The sequence below is a fragment of the Leguminivora glycinivorella genome, chromosome 8 (assembly GCF_023078275.1).
Source record: "Leguminivora glycinivorella isolate SPB_JAAS2020 chromosome 8, LegGlyc_1.1, whole genome shotgun sequence".
In the NCBI taxonomy this organism is placed as follows: domain Eukaryota; kingdom Metazoa; phylum Arthropoda; class Insecta; order Lepidoptera; family Tortricidae; genus Leguminivora; species Leguminivora glycinivorella.
The window spans coordinates 6,834,352-6,859,260 of record NC_062978.1 but is presented as its reverse complement, the minus strand read 5'-3'; the positions used below and the strand labels follow the sequence as shown (position 1 = coordinate 6,859,260).

Genomic DNA, 24,909 nt, shown 5'->3' with positions numbered 1-24,909 from the left:
GAACAGTCTTCTAGCAAAATAAAAAAACGAAACTTTCAGTTACAATAGTAGAACACATATGTGTAGACAAATATCTTACATAAGGCAAACCTTTTATTCCGTCAATATTTTTCTTCATGGTACTTTTTTTCAAATTGCTTGGGCTTAGACACAATTAAATTGTGTGCCGTGGTGGTTATAACAACGAAATTAAGCACATAACTAAAATATATGTTTTTAGTAATAAGACTAATAAGTATCACAATTAAAATATAAAGACAAGTAAGACATATATCTATGCCTAGTTTGTTATCATTAAAAATAAACTATGCGATCTTAACGTGTCTCTTCGTTGAAAAACACTTGAAAATATGCCACAGGCTTACTGATTTTTTCTAACATATTAAATATTGCGTTAATTTTGATTTCATGCTTTTTAGGGTTCCGTAGCCAAAATGGCAAAAACGGAACCCTTATAGTTTCGTCATGTCCGTCTGTCCGTCTGTCCGTCTGTCCGTCTGTCACAGCCGATTTACTCGGAAACTATAAGTACTACAGTGATGAAATTTGATGGGAATATGTGTTGTATGAACCGCTACAAAATTATGACACTAAATAGTAAAAAAAAAGAATTGGGGTGGGGCCCCCATACATGTAACTGAGGGATGAAAATTTTTTTTTCGATGTACATACCCGTGTGGGGTATCAATGGAAAGGTCTTTTAAAATGATATAAAGTTTTCTAAAAAACATTTTTCTTAAAGTGAACGGTTTTTGAGATATCAGCTCTCAAAGTCGTAAAAAGTATGTCCCCCCCCTCTATTTTTATAACTACGGGGTATAAAATTCTAAAAAAAATAGAGGTGATGCATGCTAATTAACTCTTTCAACGATTTTTGGTTTGATCAAAGTATCTCTTATAGTTTTTGAGATAGGTTGATTTAACTGTAATTTTGGTTAAGTTATTGGTTTATTATATTTGCTGCTACGGAACCCTTTGTGCGCGAGCCCGACTCGCACTTGGCCGGTTTTTATACAGACAAATTGGTTTCTCACTCATAGATAAGATAATAGTTATTTGTTTTACAAGGGGCAAAGTAGTTGTTTAACCGCTCGTGCCAATATTGATACCCGAGCAAGCGAAAGATTCCAATATTGAACCGCGAGCGTAGCGAGTGGTTCAATAAGTGGAATCTTGAGCGTTGCGAGGGTTTCAAGGCACGAAGGTTAAACAAACTTTGCCATCGAGTGAAACACAACATTTTTCACCACAAAAACATGAACAAAATACTGACTATAAAACATCAAATTAAATCAAACCCTTCAATTTATTCAATATTTATGATTCAAAATCATCATTTATAGGTAAATTCTACCAGCCAGCTTAAGACATCAAGTTAAAATTTGTATGAAATTACTTTGCACTCTTGTGGATAAAATGCAATTTTGCTATCTGTTTTCGAATAGCAAAATAAGCCTTTAACAGTTGGTGTGGTGAAAAACAAAATTGTATTCGCAAAAGTTCGTCCAGAGTACTTTGTTTCGACTCTTACATTTTGCAGTATCCTTAGTCACTAAACCAAAGTATAAGATAAATTGTAGAATATGTACAAAAGTGTCGTTCTGAAGTTGAGTGTAGTTTTCCACCATAGAATGGCATTGCATACCTTATACTAATGGAAAGTCGCATTTACTCGTACATATCGGTGTCAGTTCTATTCGGAGCGGAGTTCAAAACGTTAGGATGGGTTCTTCGCGATGGTCCAGAATATCTGAAAATTAAAATTATCATATTTAACTTATATTCATATAAGAGATCGGCTTTCTTAAACACAAGCCAAACACAATCTTCATACTAAGAATTCCTATTAAATACTATCATAACTACACTAATGATGCCTACATTTTTTTTTCTTTTTCAAAATGTGTATTGACGTGATATCATGATATTAAAATAAAGAAGCATGTCATTTGTTCTTATAAATATTAAAAGCACGCAAACATATTTGGAGAAAATGATTTTGGCCACTTCCAGGCTGCGAAACAGGGAAGGCGGCGATGGCGGAAAGTGGCAGGAATTAATCCGAACAATTCCTCGGATTACTCCCCATTATACATACCCTTGGCGATGCACCACCGTCTCGCTCTGTAGCGGCGCTAGTGTCGCGTGTAGTGTAGTGTGTGAGTGCCTCATGACTCACCTTTGGCGATGCACCACCGTCTCGCTCTGTAGCGGCGCTAGTGTCGCGTGTAGTGTAGTGTGTGAGACTGCCTCGTGACTCACCTTTGGCGGTGCACCACCGTCTCGCTCTGTAGCGGCGCTAGTGTCGCGTGTAGTGTAGTGTGTGAGACTGCCTCGTGACTCACCTTTGGCGGTGCACCACCGTCTCGCTCTGTAGCGGCGCTAGTGTCGCGTGTAGTGTAGTGTGTGAGTGCCTCGTGACTCACCTTTGGCGATGCACCACCGTCTCGCTCTGTAGCGGCGCTAGTATCGCGTGTAGTGTAGTGTGTGAGACTGCCTCGTGACTCACCTTTGGCGGTGCACCACCGTCTCGCTCTGTAGCGGCGCTAGTGTCGCGTGTAGTGTAGTGTGTGAGAGTGCCTCGTGACTCACCTTTGGCGGTGCACCACCGTCTCGCTCTGTAGCGGCGCTAGTGTCGCGTGTAGTGTAGTGTGTGAGTGCCTCGTGACTCACCTTTGGCGATGCACCACCGTCTCGCTCTGTAGCGGCGCTAGTGTCGCGTGTAGTGTAGTGTGTGAGACTGCCTCGTGACTCACCTTTGGCGATGCACCACCAGGGCAGCGTGACGTAGGTGAGGTACGCGTGCAGGGGCGCGGAGGAGGCGCGCTTGCCCTCCTTCCACAGCGCGAACGTCTGCGTGAAGCCGCGCATCGCCCACAGCGGGTTGTACGCGCCGTCATCCAGCTCTGGGGATATTAAAAATATTACTATCAATAAACTCTCGGACCTTGAAGGAAGAAGGAAATTTTGAAGTTTCGGAATTTGATTCGCGTAATTATTACTGGTATAAAGAAGAAAGTTTATAATTGTAAACATTTGTGAAATGGACTTTTTATAGTCGATTTCATGAGAATTATATTGTTTAATCTCACAACACCAAAAATGATCGAATAATAAAGAGACTCACCTGCGAAGACGATCGGTATCGTAACCCATCGTGTACCTACCGTCGGTCCGTTTGGGCACGTCGCACCAGTAGTAGATGTCTGTGCCGTCGGGCGTGGTGCGGCGCGGCGGCAGCGGCGCGCGGCGCCACAGCGCGCCCGCCAGCCCGCGCGCGTTGCGCGGCAGCGCGCGCGTCGCGTCACACGCGCCCCGCGCGCCGCACACCAGCCGGTACTCGCCGCAGCTCGGCAGCTCCTCCGCGCCGCGCACCGTCTCCCGCGGGCCCGGGCCGGGGGCCGGGGGCGGGGCGCACGCGGGCGGCGCCGCGTCCAGCAGCCAGCCCGCGTCCGCCGCCAGCTCGCAGCCGCCGTCGTCGGGCTCGGCGGGGCGGGGGCGGGGGAGCAGGAGCACGGGGCAGCGGGCGCAGCGGCGGCGCGGAGGGCGCGGACCGCGCACTGCGGCGGCGCGGGGTGACGGCGCGCAGGCAGGCGGGCGAGCGCGGGTCGTCGGCGGCGGCGGCGGGCCGCGGCAGCAGCGCGCCCATGCGCGCCGGCGCCGCGGAGGAAGCCGAGCGCGCTGCACACACACCGGGACCGGGTCACACGCCGCGCTCCGGGCCCGGGACCGAGCGAATTTCGCGGTATTTTTTACGACCTACTTTCGGGTAGCTTCGAACGGAATCTCACTAAGTAGTAAACTATATTAAGATTCGATACGACTTCTCTTTGATACGAAATTTGTTGAAACTTTTACTAATTCCTTATAATCATCTTCAACTATAAATACTTTATACACAAAAACTACCTTTCGACTAGTTAAAGTGGCTTTCTATTTCTTACACGACATGCCAATTTATCATTAATTGAAATTCGCCCGACCCCGACCGTCGTCGATTCGGCTCAGTTAAACGTTGTCACTAACCGGTAAAATCTAGCGTCTACGCGATCCGGAGCGGTCCGGATCGGTCCGGAGCAGTCCGGAAGGGCGCGGCTTCCTCCGAGGGCTGGCGGGTCTACGCAAGCGTTGTCTACGCAAGCGTTGTCTACGTAAACGTCGTCTACGCGAGCGTTACGTACGCAAGCGTTGTCTACGCGTGCATTTCTAGGCGACTACGCTGTGACGTGGTACAATCGGATGCAACAAATTTAAAAGCGTGCTTACAGAGAAGCTGTGCGGGACAATACATAGACAATTCCAAGGAGTTAAAGTACCTATATGTGGTGTAAGCTTCACGCAGCAACAGTGGCACAGAAAGCGAATGATACAGACTTATAAGCAGTTACACCACATATATTACACCGAAATAGAAGAATAAAATGTCGAAATCAATCCTTCGTGGAAATATCACGCTTTTTTGTTACCTCATTTTATGTTTAGGTAGATGGGATAACAGAACCATTTTAGATATCACACATGGCTCTATATAGACATAGATTTAGTATGGTAATTAGGGTATGAAAAAAAAAGCGACAAAACATGCGCAACTCGAACCACGCGAGTGTAAGCGATGGTTTGCGAAAGGAGCCTCAATCACAACACATGACAAACGCCACAAACATTCCGTTCCTAAGCTTGGAAGAACATGCATTGTCAACCATCCCATTGATATGAAAAAAAGTCACCGATGCCGATCACTTTCAAACAAGCCGAAGAAAAACTGTTGCCATTGTTTGCCAAGCATGAGGATGTACAGTTGTACAGTCGCCATTAAATATATCGGAGCAGTTCGGCTCTATTGCCAAGGAGTTCGTGTGTATTCAGATGTTTTCGTACACCTCGCCAGCTCCAATACCGATGGCTGTACCATTAAGTTTATGTAACTCGTGACGTACCGTCCCGGAGATCCCCGGCTTGCACCTCGGCCAGGCCTGAGACGAGCGAGTCGAGCCCCTCGTTCTCCGATCGGCTTTTGTCCTTGCCGTCCTTGGTGCGCCAGCCGCCGCGCGAGTAGTTGTTCAGGTTGGCACTGGGGTCGCTTAGGCGACGCTGGAAATTTAAAGGTTTTAAAATAGTATGGGATTCTTATATTGATTGACTAATTCCAAGTAGTATAGACTCAAGGAGGCTCAGACCACGGCAACATAAATGCTTAAAAAAATTAAAATTTTGAAAAAACCCCCGACCCCGATATAGTAGATCGATTTTCATGAAACATAGCTAAGAACACTCCCGACTTACTCAGCTTTCAGACAAAAAAACTAAATCCAATTCGGTTCAACCGTTCGGGAGCTACGATGCCACAGACAGACAGACACGTCAAACTTATAACACCCCGTGGTTTTTGCGTCGGGGGTTAAAAATACATACGTAGTAACAATGGAAGCCAGACCGGTCAGTAAAAACAGGACAGTCGTGTTTAGAAACTTGAAAGGACTTCCAGTTTTGAATGAAAATGACCGCTCGCTTATACTGATCCCCTCTACTCCCTCCCTCATCTCACCTTCGGCAGAACCACATCCTTCTCGGCGACGTTAGTAAAGGCACATCTAGGACACTGGCGATCAAATATATGAAAGAGACGCGTTCCTAGCACACATTATAAGCTCTGTAGGTGAACGCGTACCATGCTTGTATGAGTGAAATATGACAGGTCGACTGTTCGCATTTTTGACAAGCGGTAACTGTGAGTGGTGGGCGGCACTTTCAGCGGGGAGCGGGAGTGGCCATACTGTACGATAGTACTCTTTATTATACTGTGGTAAAGGAGCCATCTTCCTCACCTGGTGTCGGTACATGAACAACTCCTCCGGGTCCTCCTCCCAGTCGCTGTCCCAGAGGTCTGTGGCGGCCAGGCCGGGCTCCGACGTGGGCGTGTCGACGCCGGCGCCCCGCGGCCGCGCCACCGCCATCTCGGCGTGCCCCTTGCCGTGGGGCCCCTTCATGCGCACGAACTCGCAGCGAGCCGCCGCGCGCCCTAGTAGCCCGAACGACATGCGCTGCGCTACCTTCGTTGATAGCGATGATTGCTGGAAAATATGACAATTGGCTTGAAAAATATCAAACCAAATCTTAAATAGGAACGAATCTCAGCAAGGTAATTTGTGCAGTGCAGAGCAGTACACTTTGTAAACTTGTTTAAGACGTATCATTCCGTATCCTCCGGGTTGATGAGAGGTGAGATATGATGAGTAGTCGCTTTTCCTAGAAAGCTTCACCGATACGAGATCGTTTGCTCAGCAAGCAAATCAAGAGTGAACAGGCATCTTCTGGGCGAGCTCACTCCATCGTAGGCCACGTTTTGCCTTTGGCTAGTCTGTGGTCAAGAGTAAGCCCATTTAATAAAAAATAAATAAAAAAAAACCCGTGACAAAAAGCCCTGAACCAAAAAAGTTCATTTTGATATCTCATACTCTCTCTCTCTCTCACTTCATGTAACATAATTTACGCCATGTGTACTTTTTTATTTTGTTGAATACGTAAAAGTCAACTAAATATAACAAAGAAGCCAAGGAATTGAGTGTTAACGTAAGTTATAAGGAAAAATGTAACTTAAAACTAATCAACTGTTAATGGCTTTTGTAATTCGTTGGACAAAAGTAAAACAGGAAACTAATCAGTAGGGCAATCATGGTCGCGCGATAAATAGTACAAATAGTGCGATAGGGACTCTGTTTTAAATAGTTAAATAACGGATAATTACCTGCCAGGTTGGGAAATGGTAAATATAGCGTGATGAGTTTTTCTCTTACGGACTCAAATAGTTAAATAACGGATGTTTCCTGTAACACGGACAAATAATAAAAACAATGTAGTGCTTAAACCATATATCATACCTACTTTTGTTTAGTAACTGGTGATTACTTTGTAGGTTACGCTATCATCACGCTTTAAACGTAACAAAGTATTTGCATACCAATAGAGAATAATAACTGTTTTTTTTTGTCTATGCGTAGACCTGTCTTATGCACCAAGTTTCAAGGTGCAGAACGTCGGGTAGGTACGCAATTACCAAACAAAAAGATTCTAAATGTGGTAACAGCCAATTGCTGTTGCTAGGCAGAGTGATGGCAAGTGGATTCAATTGTTAACAGAATACTGGCCACTCTCAACCGAAAGGAATGCCTGTCATCTGTTCGTTGACTTCGTTGTATAGGCGACACCCAGAAGATATCGGATCATGCCTGGATGAGTTTGGCCTATGGTCAGCAGTGGGCGATAAATGGCTAAGGCACTGCACAGGAAGCATGGTCGCGCGATAGACGATAAAATATCAGGCCGTACCTATCGCACTATTAGTAAGTGCGATAGGGACGGCCAGATGTTTTATCATTTTTTCTACTCCCGTGTTGTTCTTCGTCATTTACCGTGTCGTGCATAGATCGTTAAAACCCTACATAAAAGATGCCCGCCCCCGCCCGGCGCCCCGCGCACCCACGCATACGACAGAGCTCTTAAAGCATTGTTAGGTAGCCTTTAAGGGATATAGCGGGCCGCGGGGCGCCGGCCGGGGGCGGGTGGCGGCGCGGGGGAGTGCGAGCGACAGGGTGAGTGCAGAAACATTGCAGAGGACAAGTCAAAATACTTATAGGAAACAGTGCCAATTTCACGAAAGTTATTCTAGAAAACTATTCAAAAGTAAGTGCATGGTCGTAGAAAAAGTATTGTATGCAACGGTGTTTAACTGAGTCAAAAAATACTCGTGGCGTCTTAATAACCCACGCCACTCGTCTTTTTTGACCTCCTTTAAACGCCTGTTGCATAAAATACTATATCGCGCGACGCGACCATGCTTCCCGCGCTGGTCCCACCAAAAGCGAGTAAGCGATGAGCTATCGGTGATGGAAAAGAACAAAAGATAGTCGCTCCCGTGTAAATATAACCACAAAATTAAAATTTTGAAAAAATCCCCGACCGCGACATAGTGGACCGATTTTCATGAAACATGGCTAAGAACACTCCCGACTAACTCAGCTTTCAAACAAAAAAAACGAAATCTAAATCGGTTCATCCGTTCGGGAGCTACGATGCCACGGAAAGACACACACACAGACAGACAGACAGACACGTCAAACGTATAACACCCCGTCGTTTTTGCGTCGGGGGTTAAAAAGAAACGCGATGATAGCGACGCGAGCGGGTAGTTCGTCGCCGAGCGAAGAAAATCACTCGCTCTCTCTTTTATTTACACTGGAGCGACTATTTTTTGTTCGTTTCTATCCAGTGACAGATACGAGGATGATAGGCATCCTATGGGTATATCTAGTGTAGTGGGCAAAGACATATGTAACTCCGTATAGACAGCTACAGTCTAAGAAAAAAACGTACCTCAGAACCATATAGAAATAGGTACGGTGGCCTAGATGGCGTCACACCTTTGGGGGACGCTCGGCTAGATGGCGCTAATATTAATATTTGACATTTGAACACATATCAAGCTAAGAATACGGGCCAAATTGTCAAAACTGAGGTTTAAAAGTTTTAAGCTTGTGTCGAGAAATGGCAGTCTATGCACTGTGATTACATATCGTCACTACTTTGAAAAAAACTTGTATCTTCTTCTGTTAATGAAAAGGAAATTGTAATAAGTATGTATGAAATGCATACAGATTTACTGCGTTTTAACTTTGAGGAGCAGTGTGAGTAGGGATTCGGCCGGATCCGGCCGGATTGGCCTTGAGGACTAAAAGTACCCAAATAGTGCCTTTTTTGCATGTTTTCACCATAATATGACAAGTATGATGGTATTTTGCATCACGATTAATAAACCAACAGTTTAAAGGCTTAGAAATCAACTTGTTTACCAGTTAACAAGTAAATTTTACTATAATAATCAGTCGCAAATCAAATTATTTCGTTCTTCTGAAACTTTGATAGGATAACGAAATTATTATTAGTGTAACGTTTTACAGTAATAGGTACCTATAGAGCTTTTAAGATACGATAAAGAGCGGACATTATAACATACCTACAAACATACATGCGTTATGAGATCAGTATTTTATAAAAACCTGTATTGTGTTATTTTACAGTTAACTTTACTCACATGAAAAGAAGAACAAAAAAAAGTATCATAATCATATTAAGTAAGCATAACTATTAAAAGCGTTAACCGTTTCTCAGTCTGTATAAAAATATCCAGTATCGGCTAAGAAAAACTACAGTAACTAAATTAAAGACAGCAAGAGTAATTGACCTTAGTAAGTATTATTTGCTATTGCTGAATCAACAATCTTACTGGTTACCTTTTAAAAATGTTCATTTTTAAGCTTTGAATTTTATTATTCTCGTAGCAATATGCTCCCATACTTCTCATATTATGCTGAAAACATGTTGTTGATCTTGAAGTCTTACGTCACCACAGAGGTGCAAAGGGCCTTCACGAGCTCGCGCCACGCTTTCCTACCCTCTTAGCCTCTCTAGCTCTCTCTAGCTACCCTCATGGTCTCGCTCCAGCTCGACCCGGTCGCTCGTATCGTAGTCCATCCTCAACGGACCGTTTCCATGAGTTTCCAGGGCGCTCGGAGTCACGACTTGCATTTTGCGGTTTTCAGCCGAAAGCAATGGTTGCGTTATTTCGTTCCCCTCTTTGAATAGTGTGCCATCCATGTTCCTTTTTGTGTCGCGGTTAGCTGCTATATACTCCATAGGTCTCGATTTCGGATAGTGTCTGGCCAGAAAACGCGAAAGATCGACCTCAGACCATGGCTCTTTGTCACTCTCCACCACTCCACATTATGCATCCCAACAAACAATCCCACAGATTTAACTACGGATTCCAAAACGGAAAGTGTAACGCGTTGCTTGAGCACATTATTTGACTTCCAAACGGCCTTCTAATGCAAAGAACATACGTACTAAAATATTTTTTGATTGGAAATCAGACCGGATTGCAATCACCTGTTGAGCGACGTTCAAATGTTGCCGTAAAATTATTTTTTTGCACTATTTTAACATATCGTGTTACATTACCGGATCCGGTACCGGATCCGGCGAATTTCACCGGATCCGGTGGCATGAAAAAAGCACCGGATCCGGCCGGATTACCGGATCCGCCGGACCGGATTGCAATCCCTAAGTGTGAGATACGAGATTTTTTCAAAGTAGTGACGACATTTTACTTTGACAGTAACTCTCTATAATACTTGATCCTCTTTGCTAGTGGGTATGAGTATACATACCTATCTGATTTCACGCCACTCCGGCGGGCCGGATTAATGCCCGAAATAAACAAGCCCCGTCGCTCAACAAGTAGCGGCGCCGTGACGCCGGGGGAGCCTGGCGAGACGCGTACTTGTGCCTAAATTATGGATACCTTGTAGTAGTACACATTTGTGAGGTTTCGTATTTCTTTATACTTAGATGAACCTAGTTGTGAATATCTATTTATTACTGAAATAAGTTACACAGCATAACAGTAGGACCAAGATGTTATGAAACTAAAAAATAATGCAGCGTCAAATAAACATCGATTTGTGCGAAGATATAACAACATGATTCCGTTGCGAACTTGCGACGTTGCCTTTGAAGTAAACTCTCGCTTTATACTCTGTACTGTAGTGTGGCGCCCTCATTGGGGAATCGTGTTTTCTAATAAAAGCAATAAACCAATTAATTTGTATTTAAATCATTGTATCAGTAGGTTTTGGTGTCCTAATAATTTTTCAACTTTTGATATACCCTCAACGTTTTCATGACGCAATAACTTTCAAAGGGTTTTTTTTATCATGCAGAAACGTCTGCGAGCGATATTACATATTTTAAATTAAAGGAAAAATGGAAAAATTCACACCTCCGTTAGGACTCGAACCTGCGACCGCAGTAGCGCGGCTGGCTCCGGCAAAGCCAGAGGTCGCAGGTTCGAGTCCTGCCGGAGGTGTGAATTTTTCAATTTTTCCTTTAATTTAAAAACTTTCAAAGGGCATATATAACTGAGCATATATACCTCAAAACATCATATACTTTTTGACTTTTGGCAGTTTAAGTTTTCCACTATAGATACCGAGTATATCTATAGATATTTAGTGTCAGCGGTAACCTATGTTATCGGACATTTCTCAAAAGCACCGATAAAGTATTTCATTGATATAGATAAAGTCACATAATTTTATATCCTTAATTTATTAGCAGAATTTATTAGATAACACAGGGCAGCTACTATTAGTAATAGTTATTTGTTATAAAAGGGTGCAAAGTTGTAAGTACAACGCAAATAGCGCGTTTCCAGTAGTTCCACAGGTGGTAAATAATCTTCATCACTAGATTCACCCACTTTTATCAATTTTAAAGCAATAAATTTGACTATATTCAAGGTCAAATTACTTAATCCACTAGTGGATGAAATGCATTTTTACCAGCTGGTATTAAAGGATAAAACACGTATTTCCGAGCTAGTGAGGGGAAAAAAATTATACTCTGCACTTTACTGTCAAAACTTGTAATTAATTAGGTACTTAAAGTCATATTACGCAAACCATATACAATCGAAGCAGCACTGCCATTTTGAAACAACATGCTCGGTACAAAAATAAATACTCATACAGGGATTCGAACTGTTCATAGGCAAGGAAGTGACCAATAACCACTAGGCCAGACTGGTCATCAGCTTCAGCTCGCAAATTAGAAGGTTTTTCTTTTGATATTTCCTGTGATATGACTGTTAGTATATTCCTTGGATAGGTATAAAACACAAGTTACAAACGTAAACGCATAGTTCTAAGGCGCCCTAGTCCCCTAACCCCTATAATGTAAGCGTGGGCGACATGACGTCACCTTCGCCGTCTCCCCTCTCTTTCTAGCGCACCATGTGTGAGCTAGAAGACTGTCACGCTGGGGTGACGGTCACGCGTTAACCTTATTCGCGCTTTATGTCGTCGGGACGGGGTAGATGCACCGCACCGAATGTACCTACTCACGAATATACGTCTACACGGAGATACCTAACCTAGTGAAAAAAAAACGGAATTTCTTTCCCTTCTGAAGGAATAGAAAAAAAGGAAACGACAGAAATCGCCATATTTATAGTTAAGTATAGCAGGTGCTCATAAAATTACACGACAATCTGTTAAAAAGGTCGCAGCACTCGCAGCAGTCTATGGAATTTCTCATACAAAAAAAAAAAATTCTTTCAATACTTATAATACTTAAATCTTAACTCTTGAGAATCTTGACTTCATACAACACAAAATACAGCACAAATACAAGAGCGGTTGCTCATCTCAAGACGCCTATCAAGGCTGCCTGTTGTCTCAAAGAACTGGAGCGAAATCATCGACATCGTTGAGAGATACAGATAGGGCACGCCCTGGGCTGACCCAGATATAAGCACTACATCATCAACAGGGTCTTATTTATTTATATTTATTTATTCAATTACAATCATAAGCTTACAGTGTGGTACCAAAGCGCCTATAATGTTATTAGGAGGTATTTAACAATACAATATAATACTAAAACAGAATAATTAAATTAATCAATACATAAAATAAATTTTAGCTAAAGTCATTGCAAAGTGAGCGTATTTTACACAATAACGTGTGCCAGCTATCGGCAAACACGTCGGCATCCTGGCTTAAAACGAGTCGGTTGAGCAGCGCCGGCGCCCGAGCGCCGGGCGCGTTGCTGGCGCGCCGCGTGCGCGGCCCCTCCGTCGGCGCCACGAACAGCGGCCGGCGGCGGCGCCCCGCTCGCCCATATTTTTCAGGCACAAAGAGACGGATACCTTCCAACGCAACCGGGTTGTCTATTTTCCCTCTTATCATAAGGCTGTAGTGAACGGCGAGATGCAGTTTACGCCTAAAACTGAGGGTATCGAGTCCGACCATACCTGCTACAAAAAGTGACGGATACAGAAAAGGATAGTACCCGTACTGCTTTTTGTAGAGATGTCGAGCAAATTTTTTCTGGACTCTTTCAAGCAGAAGTGTATAGTTCTGCTCGACTGGGTCCCATATTATTGAACAGTATTCGAGCTTGCTTCGGACGTAGGCATTATAGAGAACTAATGGAACGGTCGTGCCGTTAAACTGCGGTGACGTACGCATTACAAATCCCAGCATTTTATTTGCACTCTTTACCACTGAGTTTATATGGCTATGGAAGTCTAGTGCGGTGTCGAGCTCAAGACCTAAGTCACGAATGGTTTGGACGCGGTCAATATCCTCTCCACCAAGCTGGTAGTTGTAGGCTAATGCGGATTTACTTCTACTAAACGAGATTGTCTTGCACTTCTTACCATTAAACAGCAAGTGGTTGGCCTTACTCCATTCCATAACCGCGTTAATGTCGCGCTGCAATGTCTCACAATCCGAAACGGAGTTAACAGCATGGAACAGTTTGAGGTCGTCAGCAAATAACAAGCATCTTACATTGCTGACAGCTAAAGGCAGGTCATTAATCATCACCAGGAAAAGCGTAGGCCCCAGAGTGCTACCCTGGCTCACTCCAGACCTGGTGAAATAATCCTCAGATTGGTGACCTGAAAGCTGCACGTACTGCCTGCGGTCTCTCAGATAGCTTGCGAATAAAGTCAGCAAATTTGGCGAGAAACCAAATGCGGAAAGTTTGCTGAGGAGTATATCGTTATCAACCAGATCAAACGCTTTCTGGAAGTCGAAGTAGGTAACATCAACTTGTCGAGATTGATCCATATGGTAAAGGGCGTAATCGACGAAGTTGACGTTGTTAGTTGATGTTGACCTACCCCCACGAAAACCATGCTGCTCATCTGCCAAACGTGACGATATGAGGGGCGTAATGCATTTGTTAATAGCGCCTTCAAATATTTTGCCGAACACCGATAGAATGGCTATGGGACGGAAGGCGGTTATATCCGTGGCGGCAGTTTCCTTTGGCACAGGCGTGACTCTAGATACCTTCCATAGAGATGGGTAAATACTACTGCGGATTGAGAGGTTGAAAATGAAAAGCAGAGGCTGCATTAGTACCGAGATGCAGTCCTTGACAAGGAATGCGGGTATGCCGTCCGGACCAGGTGCAGAAGTAGCCTTTAATTTCCTAACAGTACGTATTATCTCCTCAGGAGTAATATTGTTAAGTGTTATGCAAGTAGAGTCTTTCCCCTCTGTTACTTTTCTAGTGGCCTCGTTAACGTCTAACATAGGAGTGTTTGCGTGGAAAATAGAACTAAAATGTGCAGCAAACTGTTGCACTGCCTCATGTTCTGTTAACTTAACTTCACCAACCTTATAGGAAGTAGGACGGCGGTCGCTGCGTCTATCTTTGATATGCGTCCAGAAGGCTGCTGGATCCTTGCTGATTGCACGCTCAGTTCTTAGCATGTACTGCTTATGCGCCGATTCAATTAATTCTTTAACAAGCTTCCGATAGTATTTAAACATTTCTTTATTAAAATCTAGCCCTTTGCTTTTGAATTTAACAAGATGGAAATGTTTTAACTTAATATATTTAATGGTTTCGGCACTAAACCAAACAGGATACTCATAGCGCTGCTGTGGACGCTCTACCTGGGACTTATAGATCGGAACATTTTGATCAAATATATCATATAGATTTCGATACAGGATATTAACAGCACTATCAACGTCTTTTTGGTCGTATAGGGTTGACCAGTCAATGCTAGATATAGCCGTATATACAGATGACAGATCGGCTCTTTTGAAATTCCAACGTGGATATTTCAACTCACGCGAATGTGGCGTATCGGTTGTTGGATTCGGGTCCACGTTTGAGGTGTAGGTGTTATTTCCAAACAGTAAACTAATACTAAGTGGTGGATGAAAGGCGTCCGCGGGAACCAAGGAATCACCACAACGCCGTACGCCAGCGTCTCCAGCACTCATATTTGTTAGAACAAGACCCATTATGCCTCTCTCAACGCCCTGTAGTATAAATATAACCGCAAACTCAGTAAATACTTTGATATGAAACTTCCTGTGCGAACGTGAAGTTCACAGCGTATTCTCCATTCAAAAGTTACGGTCTCATTTCAAAACGACTAGCTAGATTGGTCTGAAAATGTATGTTAAAATACTCGAAATGTGCAAAGACCTATTAAACAAGAAACTGTTTCATTGAGTGTGTGTATACACCGTGTTTTTTTTTTGTTTTCCGTTAAATTCGACACGTAGCTACGTTCATTATCAGGAACCACCCTGTATATCAGTTTTAGTTAAATTCGCAAAAAAAATCATCATTCTTATACATAATAAATGAATTTATTAGTATGAGAGACCCTTAACAATAACATTCAAGTTAGAGTGTCAAGTGATTGACGGCACATGTAAAAACAAATAATATTAGGAATTGGTAAAGGCTACAACACACGTGTTCAGTAATTATCTTTATTTTTTTTAATAACTCGATAACCGTAAGAGTTAAGACGCTAGTTTCTTAGAGAAATTAATTGTATTTGATCTAAAGAATCTTCCCTTAACGTTAAAGGAATTCAATAAAAACAGGTTGTTTATGTAGATAGACAATGATGGTGTATTTCATATACTATAACGAGCAAATGATAAACACTCAACGCATTTTGCCGATCAAGGACTAGCGACAATTAGTGTAACATTGAGAGTAGAGATGGGCCGAATATGGACTTTGCCGAATACGAATATTCGGCCGAACATTCGGTTCAGCTGTTACCGAACCGAACATTCGGCCGAATAATCGGTTACGCCATATTTAAAAAGCGGATGTTAAGATTAAAACTATTAAATGATTGATAATGGTTACATAGTATGTTACTCGAACTACATATGGTCTTACGATTTAATGGATTTAACTAAAACTTAGTTAAAACAACTCTGAACTCTTCTCAACTCTTAAACTACGGTTTTGACAACTTTGTATTTGTATTTTGAGTATTTTGACGCATAGGCAATTGTCTCTTTTTAGTAGTTCCTTAGAAAGCTACTTAAATAGGAGCTTATTATCCAATGGAGTACGTAATTGAGAGGCCTCCGATGAGTTCGCGAAACATATCAACTCGACATTGAACTCGTATTCAGCGTTACTTGATCCACACTCGACGCTCATATGTCTTAACACGAATATTGCAGATATAATAGACGTTAAACTTTCGTGAGACATATTTAAATTTAAAGATATACATATATACTATCACGCTTATATCCCATAAAGGGGTAGGCAGAGCACATGAAAGTAGGTACTTAAGTTTCAGTGCCACTCTTGGCAATTAAGGCGTTGAAAGAAAACGAAATTGTGACAGTGACAGGTTGCCATGCCAGCCTCTCGCCTACGCCACAATTGAACCCATATCCAGTCGACTTCTAAGACACTCATGATTCGAGAGTCATATGGAGACCCATCATCATCAAGTGTTCGAAGCGGCTCATGTCGCCAACTGCGACATATGTATTAACGTAAGTACATTCGTATATTTCAATATTCAAGATATTCACTGAACAACAAACTCCTTGCAATTACTCGATTTATATCCTTTAATCAATATTTACCTACGTATAATGAGTTCGAACCATTAGGTAATTAGAGTAGGTAAGCGCTCATAAAGTAAGCAATTTCCTATTTATGACATAACATGCATGAGCAAACAGTTTACAATGTTTGTTTGTCTATAAATTCCATCATATGAGCGGTATTGGACAAACCCCAAATGTTTACGTAATACCATGTAATGTTGTATTAACTATTAATAATAATCAATTATTCATATGAAACTAATTCAGTCAGACATCGTTGTACAGACTTATTGGAATTGAAATATTAGTTAATAGAAGCAAAGAAAAAGGTTAGCTATAAGGTTGCAGCCCTGACGTGGGCTTCTCAAGACACTATCGCATACCCGAAAGCGCGTATTATTTTAACTATTCGCGAAAAAGAAGAAAAGTAAAGATAAGAAAAAAATCAACACACATGTATAAAGTTCTATTTTTCAGCGAGCCCAGCACGGGTAGCATGGTCGCGCGATAGACCATAAAATATCAGGCCGTCCCTATCGCAGGCCAGATGTTTTATCATTTATCGCGCGACCATACTTGCCTGCCTGATTCTTGAATTTTCGGGAGGTTGTTTTGGCGTACAAATATCACTGATTCTTAATTCCCAATTTGACTAGCCATTGTGTTTGTAGTAGATAGCTAAATATGATTTAAAATAAAAGATGTTCTGTATAACCGTATACACTGGAGTGTTACGTAAGAAAGAGCGATGTTCGAGACGAGTGTACAACGACCAATAATGAGATTAGGCGAGTTCATGGAAACACTCAGGTGCAAACCCTGAACGACTCACGCGATGTTGCCAGCTTCTAGGTATTGCATGGACAATTTGAGTAGTTTTATCTTATTTGACGCTTTCCATAAGGGCGTCTTGACAGACTATTCGTCCTGGTAAGTCCCAGCAAAGACATATCGTCACTACTTTAAAAAAATCTCCATCTCACGACAAATGTCTCAAAGAAAAAAACGGCTGGAAGCTTCTCATATGCATTCCATACATACTAAGTAGTTCTATTCAATTTTTCTACTTTCATTGACAGACGAAGATCCTAAGTTTTTTAAAGTCGCCCGCTTTCTTACGGACGATTTATGGAGACTCCATCTAGACAAATAAAGTCTAAGAAATAAACATACCTAAGTACCATACAGAAAAAGGCACGGTGGCCTAGATGGCGTTACACCTTTGGGGGACGCTCAGCTAGATGGCGCTAATATTAATATTTGACATTTTAACACATATCTAAGAATATGGGCAGAATTCTCAAAACTGAGGCTCAAAAGATTTAAGCCTTTGTCAAGAGATGGCAGTCTATGCACTGTGATTACACATAGGCATATAATATCGCATAATAGGTACTCGACTGGTCCCAGCCTCCTAATTTATCCTGAAATCGGCCTGATTTATCCGATTTTGAATTTGGAACTTTCTTGTATTTCTATAAGAGTTCTCTACCTTAAAACTTATATTATCGATATTACGATATCCGACTAATAGCAACTTTACAACGAACCTACTAATAAGGTGTTTTGAATTACTAGTTTGGCAATGGCAATGAGCTAATGTTTTCCTTAATACCGCCTCAAGATTTGCATGGTCATATGACTAGGTAATTAACGAAGTGACGAGTAAATCCTAATTCGGCATTTACTGTATATACTGTACTGTATATACAAGTTGGTTAGAACGAATTACTAAAATTGTTGTATTAATTACTTCGAATACTAATAGATCGAGAGATATTTGTTTTAAAGCATGTTGCTGCTGTGCAAAACTTGAAAAGAATTACTTGCTCGTTTTTCAATTCCACACTCGGCGTTAAAATAGGTATAACAAATAATATTATGGGCAGAGCTGTATTCATAAACAACAAATTGTGACCAAATATTACCAATAACGTTACCCAGAGAGAAAATCTAATAAAAGTGACCTCGTACGGATTTTCCACATTCGGTCTTACTAGGGCTTACTAGGGTAACAATCGAGTCAATCGACCTAGTAAGCTTCGCGTCATAAGTACTCTGTAAAATTGGTTAGCTACATCAATGTTTTTGGCACATCTCGGTAAAACTGGTTACCTATATCGATGTTTCTGGCACATCTGATATTGAGCCGCGGTTGCAGCTGGCAGTGTAGCGATGTTTATGAGCTTAATGCCGGAGCAGCGGCTTATCGTGTTTCCTGTGTGGATGCACAGTTTGCAATAGACGTGGCTTTCCCCCCTCCACCCCTTTCGGCATCGAAGTTAATAAACGGGAGTCTATATGTGCAGCGAAATGTACTCGTACCTCACACAGCAATATTGCTTAGTACGTAAATAATTTTATTAAAAACATACTAATTTTACGTCAGTTATTCTAGTATTTTCGCGCGCAGGCTCGTACTTCAAGTAGCGCTTGAATCCCTTGTCGCGCGTGAAAACGTAACTCATGCTAGCAGGTCTATATTATCGATAAAATCAACTCGACATGAAGGCCATGACCGGTCTGGCTCAGTCGGTAGTGACCCTGCCTGCTAAGCCGCGGTCCTGGGTTCGAATCCCGATAAGGTCATTTATTTGTGTGATGATCACAGATATTTGTTCCTGAGTCATGGATGTTTTCTATGTATATAAGTATGTATTTATCTATTTAAGTATTGTATATCGTCGCTTAGCACCCATAGTACAAGCTTTGCTTAGTTTGGGGCTAAGTTGATCTGTGTAAGGTGTCCCCAATATTTATGTTTATTTTATTTACATTATTGCGGGTACCATAAAATCAAAGAAATGACGTAGATACTGTCAATCCAGAGCAAACGTGTTATCACTTAATATGTGTCGCTTAACTTCAAACCTGGGTAAATCCATTCTGCTATGAGGTTGATTACCTTTCAGATCAATATTATATTTTTTATATATTCAACCTTATAGCAGAATGGATTTACCTAAGTTTGAAGTTAAGCGACACTTATCATCAGTCTTGGATACTGATAGATACACGTATAATACGAATGCGGATGTAAGACTACATACCTACCTTAATCCGGTGAGATATTGAAACGTCACGCATTATTTAAGGTTAGGATGGATGTGAATTGCGAATGCGATAAGAGAATTTTCTATGGCAAAACAAACACCAACCGTAGCTTACGGTCATTTTGGGTTCCCTAAATTAACCCTTATATACGTCTACTATATACGTCTGTCTGTGTGAGGTTTTGCTTCATGGCCGTTAGAGCTTGATAGCAGTAATTTGGCAACGGATCACTAACTCTCTGTAACACGAGTCCACCCGTACGTACTACTGCACACACGTGTGCGACATTTCCCAGAGCAGACCTTGGACAGCGTGTCGTAGAGAATGGAATGGAGCCGAGGAACTGGACCACCATTGTCACGCTACAAGCACTCACGTGTAGTGCTCACCCGTGAGTCGTAATAGACCCTGGACGGTGCATCGTAGAGGATAGACCCGAGGAACTGGTCCGATAGCCCGTCTTCGTACTTCAAGCACACATGTGTAGCAATCACCCGTGAGTCGTAGTTGTGGACAGTTCGTAATAGCGGATAGACCGGAGGAATAAGTACGCCAGCGCATCGTTAACTACAATACTGTAAGTCTAGTGAAAAAGAGTATAACTCAAATTGACTCGGTGAAAAAGGGCACAAGTCCCACCTCGGACTTGTGAACTTTTTCACCGAGTCAAATTGAGTTATACCCTTTTTCACTAGACCCACAGTTATACATATGTGTATCACTCACCCGTGAGTCGTAGACCCTGGATAACGCGTCGTAGCGTATAGATCCGAGGAATAAGACCGCTAGGGCGTCCGCGCCGCGCCCTCGCGCCACTAGCTCCACGCACACCATTTCGCCGTCGCGTACCACCATGTCACTGAATACCTGCGAACAAACAACAGTTATTATTAAAAGCCTCCGAAAAACGTAGTTGGGCCAATATTCAGGCATGGCATGGGCATCTGATGCGAAGGGATGAAAGTCATATGAACAGAAAAGTATTGCGAATGAATGTAGAAGGAAGTAACGGGAGAGGAAAACCGGGAAAAGGTGGATTGGCTGTGTAAGAGATGATATGAAACGAAATCGAATGATGAGATGACGGACGATAGAGAGGTATGGAAGAGAAAGATATGCTGCGCCGACCCCAAATGACTGGAATGGGGAAGTGAATGGTGATGAGCTATCTTAATAATCTTGACAATCGATTTGGTTCAATAAAAAAAAATATAAGGAAATATTTCCGATGTCCTAAATATAAGTATGTTACACAGGGCAGTGATGACACAGATGACTAATCGCTTCAGAGTATAAACCTAATCGTTAGTAAAACCTATTCCTTATAGTCGCGGGAGTTTACGTCAATCAGAGGGACAGAATGAAGAATGACCAGCACAACCATTATCGAGCGTTCGTCAACCTTTACAACAAACCTATGCGGTATTAACCCTTCGTAACACATTTACGTATGTAGGTGTGCTGCAAACCCTTCTAATAGTGTCGACTGTTTCAGACCGTGCGTATACGGAACATGGAAGGTATAGATAGACATAACCAGTAAATACGTGACCCAGAGCCTCCAGTCGAGACCTTTAATCGTATGTATATGTAACTTTAAAACAAAAACAAATAGGTACCATGACTTTGACAATGATATATTCGCTAACGTCTTCGTAACTTTCAATGCATCCCGATCACATTAATGTGCTGATGTTGGTAAACATAAGAGCAGTGTGTAATAAGTTACACTTCGGGTCGTTAAAAACACGCTGTATTTTACAACACAAGCGATACGATTTTTCCAACACCATACTGTGAACTTAAAATCTTAAAAATATTAGTTTAGTTTAGTTTCTCGTGACACAACTCGGTAAACTCTGGTAACAAAGACTGGGCTCGCTCTAGTTTTCCATTTCAATTCATAAAGTTCGTAGAAAAGAATAAATGCGAGAAGAGTTATAAAAGTACGGAAAACTAACAACTTGTAACTAAACTCCGCTGTAGTATTTTTTTTTAATGACAGTTGTGGAAAAATTTGCGCTTTATAAGTTGGTAGGTTCTCGGAAATCCGGACATACATACATAGATAGGTCCTCATTTTGACAAACAGACACATTCTCATTTTTAACCTCAGAAACTTATTATTAGCCCATGGGACCTACAAATGGTTTTTGACAGAGGGGCAAGTGACTGAAATTTACATAAAGTGACATAGACTACTAAGATAATGTACCAAGTTATTAGCCTGAACTGATAATTTGATGTCACCACCAGCGACGTCACCAGATTTACCAGCCAACTAATAATTTATGGGTCCCTTAAGATTAATAGGGATAAACAGAAGAAACCAAAAAAAAAAAATGTTTGAAGTTCTATTTTTACCCAATAACAATGAGACACTTACTTAACCCACTAAGTATCAGTTGCACCAAAACCGAGTTCTCAAAATTTGACTGTACGTTGCATGACGTTTATGTGTTCGTAAGCTGCTGTGGTTGATGCAACTGGCCCTAAATACTCGTACAACATCAACATAGTACTTAGTACCTATTGTTTTGCGGAACTGCACAATATTGTTCTTGACCTTTTGCCAAAGCAGCACGATGACGCAAGTGTTATGCAGTGCAGAATTTCGATTAGCGGTTTGCATGCCACATATCGATATTTAGATGCATTTATTGTCTACAATATTGTAAATGTAAATTGAAAATGCGGATCAAACACAGAAAATAAGTAATAAATAAGTAGAATAAATATCTATTTGACATTGATCCTATTAACACTTCTGTAGTTTAAAAGTTTTACTTAAGCGAAAAATGTTTTAGCTTCAGCATCTACTTAACATTATTATTAAAAAAAAACCTAAGTATAAATTTCTGTTTTCGGATATGAGTAACTAATAATTACATCCACTAATTAAATTAATTATAATTGTACCCGATCATAGTAAAGAAAATGTATGTAGTCTAATGACTGTAAAATATCTTAAGTATTACTTTACTGCTCATGATTTCTTTTGCTCACCTTTAGCTTACATATTTTTGTTAGTATGTTAGCAATCTTTATATTCAGTAATAAACCTCCAGGTATTTTTTTATGCTAATTACTAGTACCTACATTGTAGTACACCAACTCATTTGTTTATGTGACTGTTTGTGTTCTAAATAAAAAAGGTTATTTCCGTAGACAGTACAATAAAAGTTAACGACCGTTCCATAATCAATCTTGCGTCACCATATCCGTCTCTCTTTTGTCTCTCTGTGACTAAAAAATCCAATTCCTTCATCAAATTGTAGCTAAAAACATAAAACAAAAATACAATGCGAATCTCTGCAACCTTCAACGACATCTAAAATATTTTTTATCTCGACTTCATGCTTCGATAAAAAAAGATAACAATAAGCATTGTTTGCCAATTGAATGGCGGCCGACAGTTAGGTGCCTACCTAAAATTTCCACCAGCTCTAGAATCTATAATACTAGACATACTTACTCGTAGATACAAGTAATTGTTAATCCACAAGCGGATCAAACCGAAGTTTAACATTAGAAGAGAGTACGTCAAATTACAGGGTGGCCCGTTGACAAGCGTTTGTATAATTATTTTTCTGTTCTTAATTTTTACACGAATTATTGTTCTACAAATTAAAATGTGAAACCATAATAATTTTTGACCAAATAAATCGAATCCTCTTCAAAATCTCCTCCTTTGGCGTTGAAGTACAAACGCAAATATTAGAACAAAAAATAACGATATGCCGCTGCACCTCTATTATGACTTTCGTCTAACTTGTTGCACGTGTAGTTTGTAAAATATCCTAATTTTTTAACCGCCGCCTCAAATCTCACAAGGAAGGAAGGTTCTCAATTCGTCTGTATACCTCTGTTTTTTTTTTAAATGTTTGTTCCACGATATCTCCGTCGTTACTGGACCGATTTTGATTTTTTTTTAATGGGCTAGGGTTTTAAGATTGATTACAAACTATAATTTATAAAAAAAAAAAACATTTATTCATGTACCAAAAATAGCAGATATAAACAGGCCATAAACTATATTAACACAAAATAGGCTTCACCATGTCCGTGCCTGAACTAGGGAGATCCTGTATCTCAGGCAGAAAAAATAACTTACAAACTAAAACAGGGAAATTATTTGATAATATCATGTGCATTGCATAGGTATTCAACTAAAAATAAATAAATTACATTACAGGTTTATAAATAGAGTAGGTTACCTACTTAAAACTATCATAATTCTAAAAGTACAGCAAAAAAAGATGGTAAGCCATATGTAATACTTATTGCTTATTAGCATTTTGATGAGTCAACAGTTGTACTTTATCGCATCAGCGTAAGGATACATAGGTAGGTGATATTGAAAATGTATCTAAATCGCTAATTATAGTTGTATTCATTGATCTGTTATAAATGATAGTTTTAAGTTAGGTGAATTTACGTAAATAGGCTGAAATATCGAGCATATGAATCTGGAAAAAATGTCTTTACACAATTGGTCTACACTACATTGCAAACCATGCGAAATGGACATGAATGCTGTTGAGATATCCATGGTGAATGTAGAAATATACAATATATATAGGCCCAAAAAATAATTTCGGTAACTTCGACATTTTGGTTTATTTCAACATTTCCCTATTCTTTGTCAACCTAATTTTAAGCCACCCTGTACTTAGCAAATATCATCCGGCATCCCAAACCAAACCCATATATGCCCATAACATGTTTTTTAATTCCGCCTCTTGAGGTGCCAGGCTCAATTCTGCTACTAATTTGAATGAGTAGCGAGTTTTCTGCAGTGGGGCGAAAACGACCCTATGGGAATATATGGGCCAAGCTAAAACTGTATGAAACAATGTAAACGATTAGGATTACCTTCAAGTTACGAAATGTAAAATAAAGAGTAGGTACCACTAATTACCAGAGTTCGTTAGCACCGAGCGTAATGCTGCCCATGTTGTTTTGTGGAAAATTGACTTCAGTTCAGCGTAATAAGAATCTTATTAGAATGAATGGTCGTTATTTTATAATACATCAGTGCGGGTGCACCGGTCGCGGTAACTTAAAATGTGGGGAAGGAAATATTGATGCAAGGAAATGGATAGTATTTAGATATAGTTACGTAATACATATTTATTAATGTTAGGTGGGTTGGACAATTAAATACCTACTAAATGGTGGGAAAACATACTAAACATACTTATAAGTACACTAGTTGTACACAATAATAGGCTACTTGACCCTTTTTTAAAGTCTGTCTAATATGATTAAGTGCTGTCCAATCAACCGAAATAAAATATTACCATATTTTATTATGACTTAAAAACAGCAAAAAATTTTTTTAAAGTATACTTTTACGTAATCATGCGAAAACAACACAGTCATGTTAATC

General features: G+C 40.9%; 2 protein-coding genes across 2 annotated transcripts in view; one reads left to right on the top strand and one right to left on the bottom strand.

Annotated features, from left to right (window-relative positions):
- LOC125228570 (phosphatidylcholine:ceramide cholinephosphotransferase 2-like) overlaps positions 1–24,909 on the top strand; it is a 168,946-nt gene that overhangs the window by 98,687 nt on the left and 45,350 nt on the right. The window lies entirely within an intron of this gene.
- The window catches only part of LOC125228572 (uncharacterized protein KIAA0930 homolog), an 83,394-nt gene continuing 59,965 nt past the window's right edge, over positions 1,481–24,909 (bottom strand). Inside the window, exons 4-8 of the mRNA XM_048133189.1 lie at positions 20,244–20,384; positions 5,826–6,071; positions 4,938–5,091; positions 2,757–2,906; positions 1,481–1,750 (exon numbers count right to left, since the gene is read on the bottom strand). Of these exons, the coding sequence (XP_047989146.1) occupies positions 1,710–1,750; positions 2,757–2,906; positions 4,938–5,091; positions 5,826–6,071; positions 20,244–20,384 (732 nt within the window). The 3' untranslated portion in view covers positions 1,481–1,709. The remainder of the gene's footprint in view (positions 1,751–2,756; positions 2,907–4,937; positions 5,092–5,825; positions 6,072–20,243; positions 20,385–24,909) is intronic.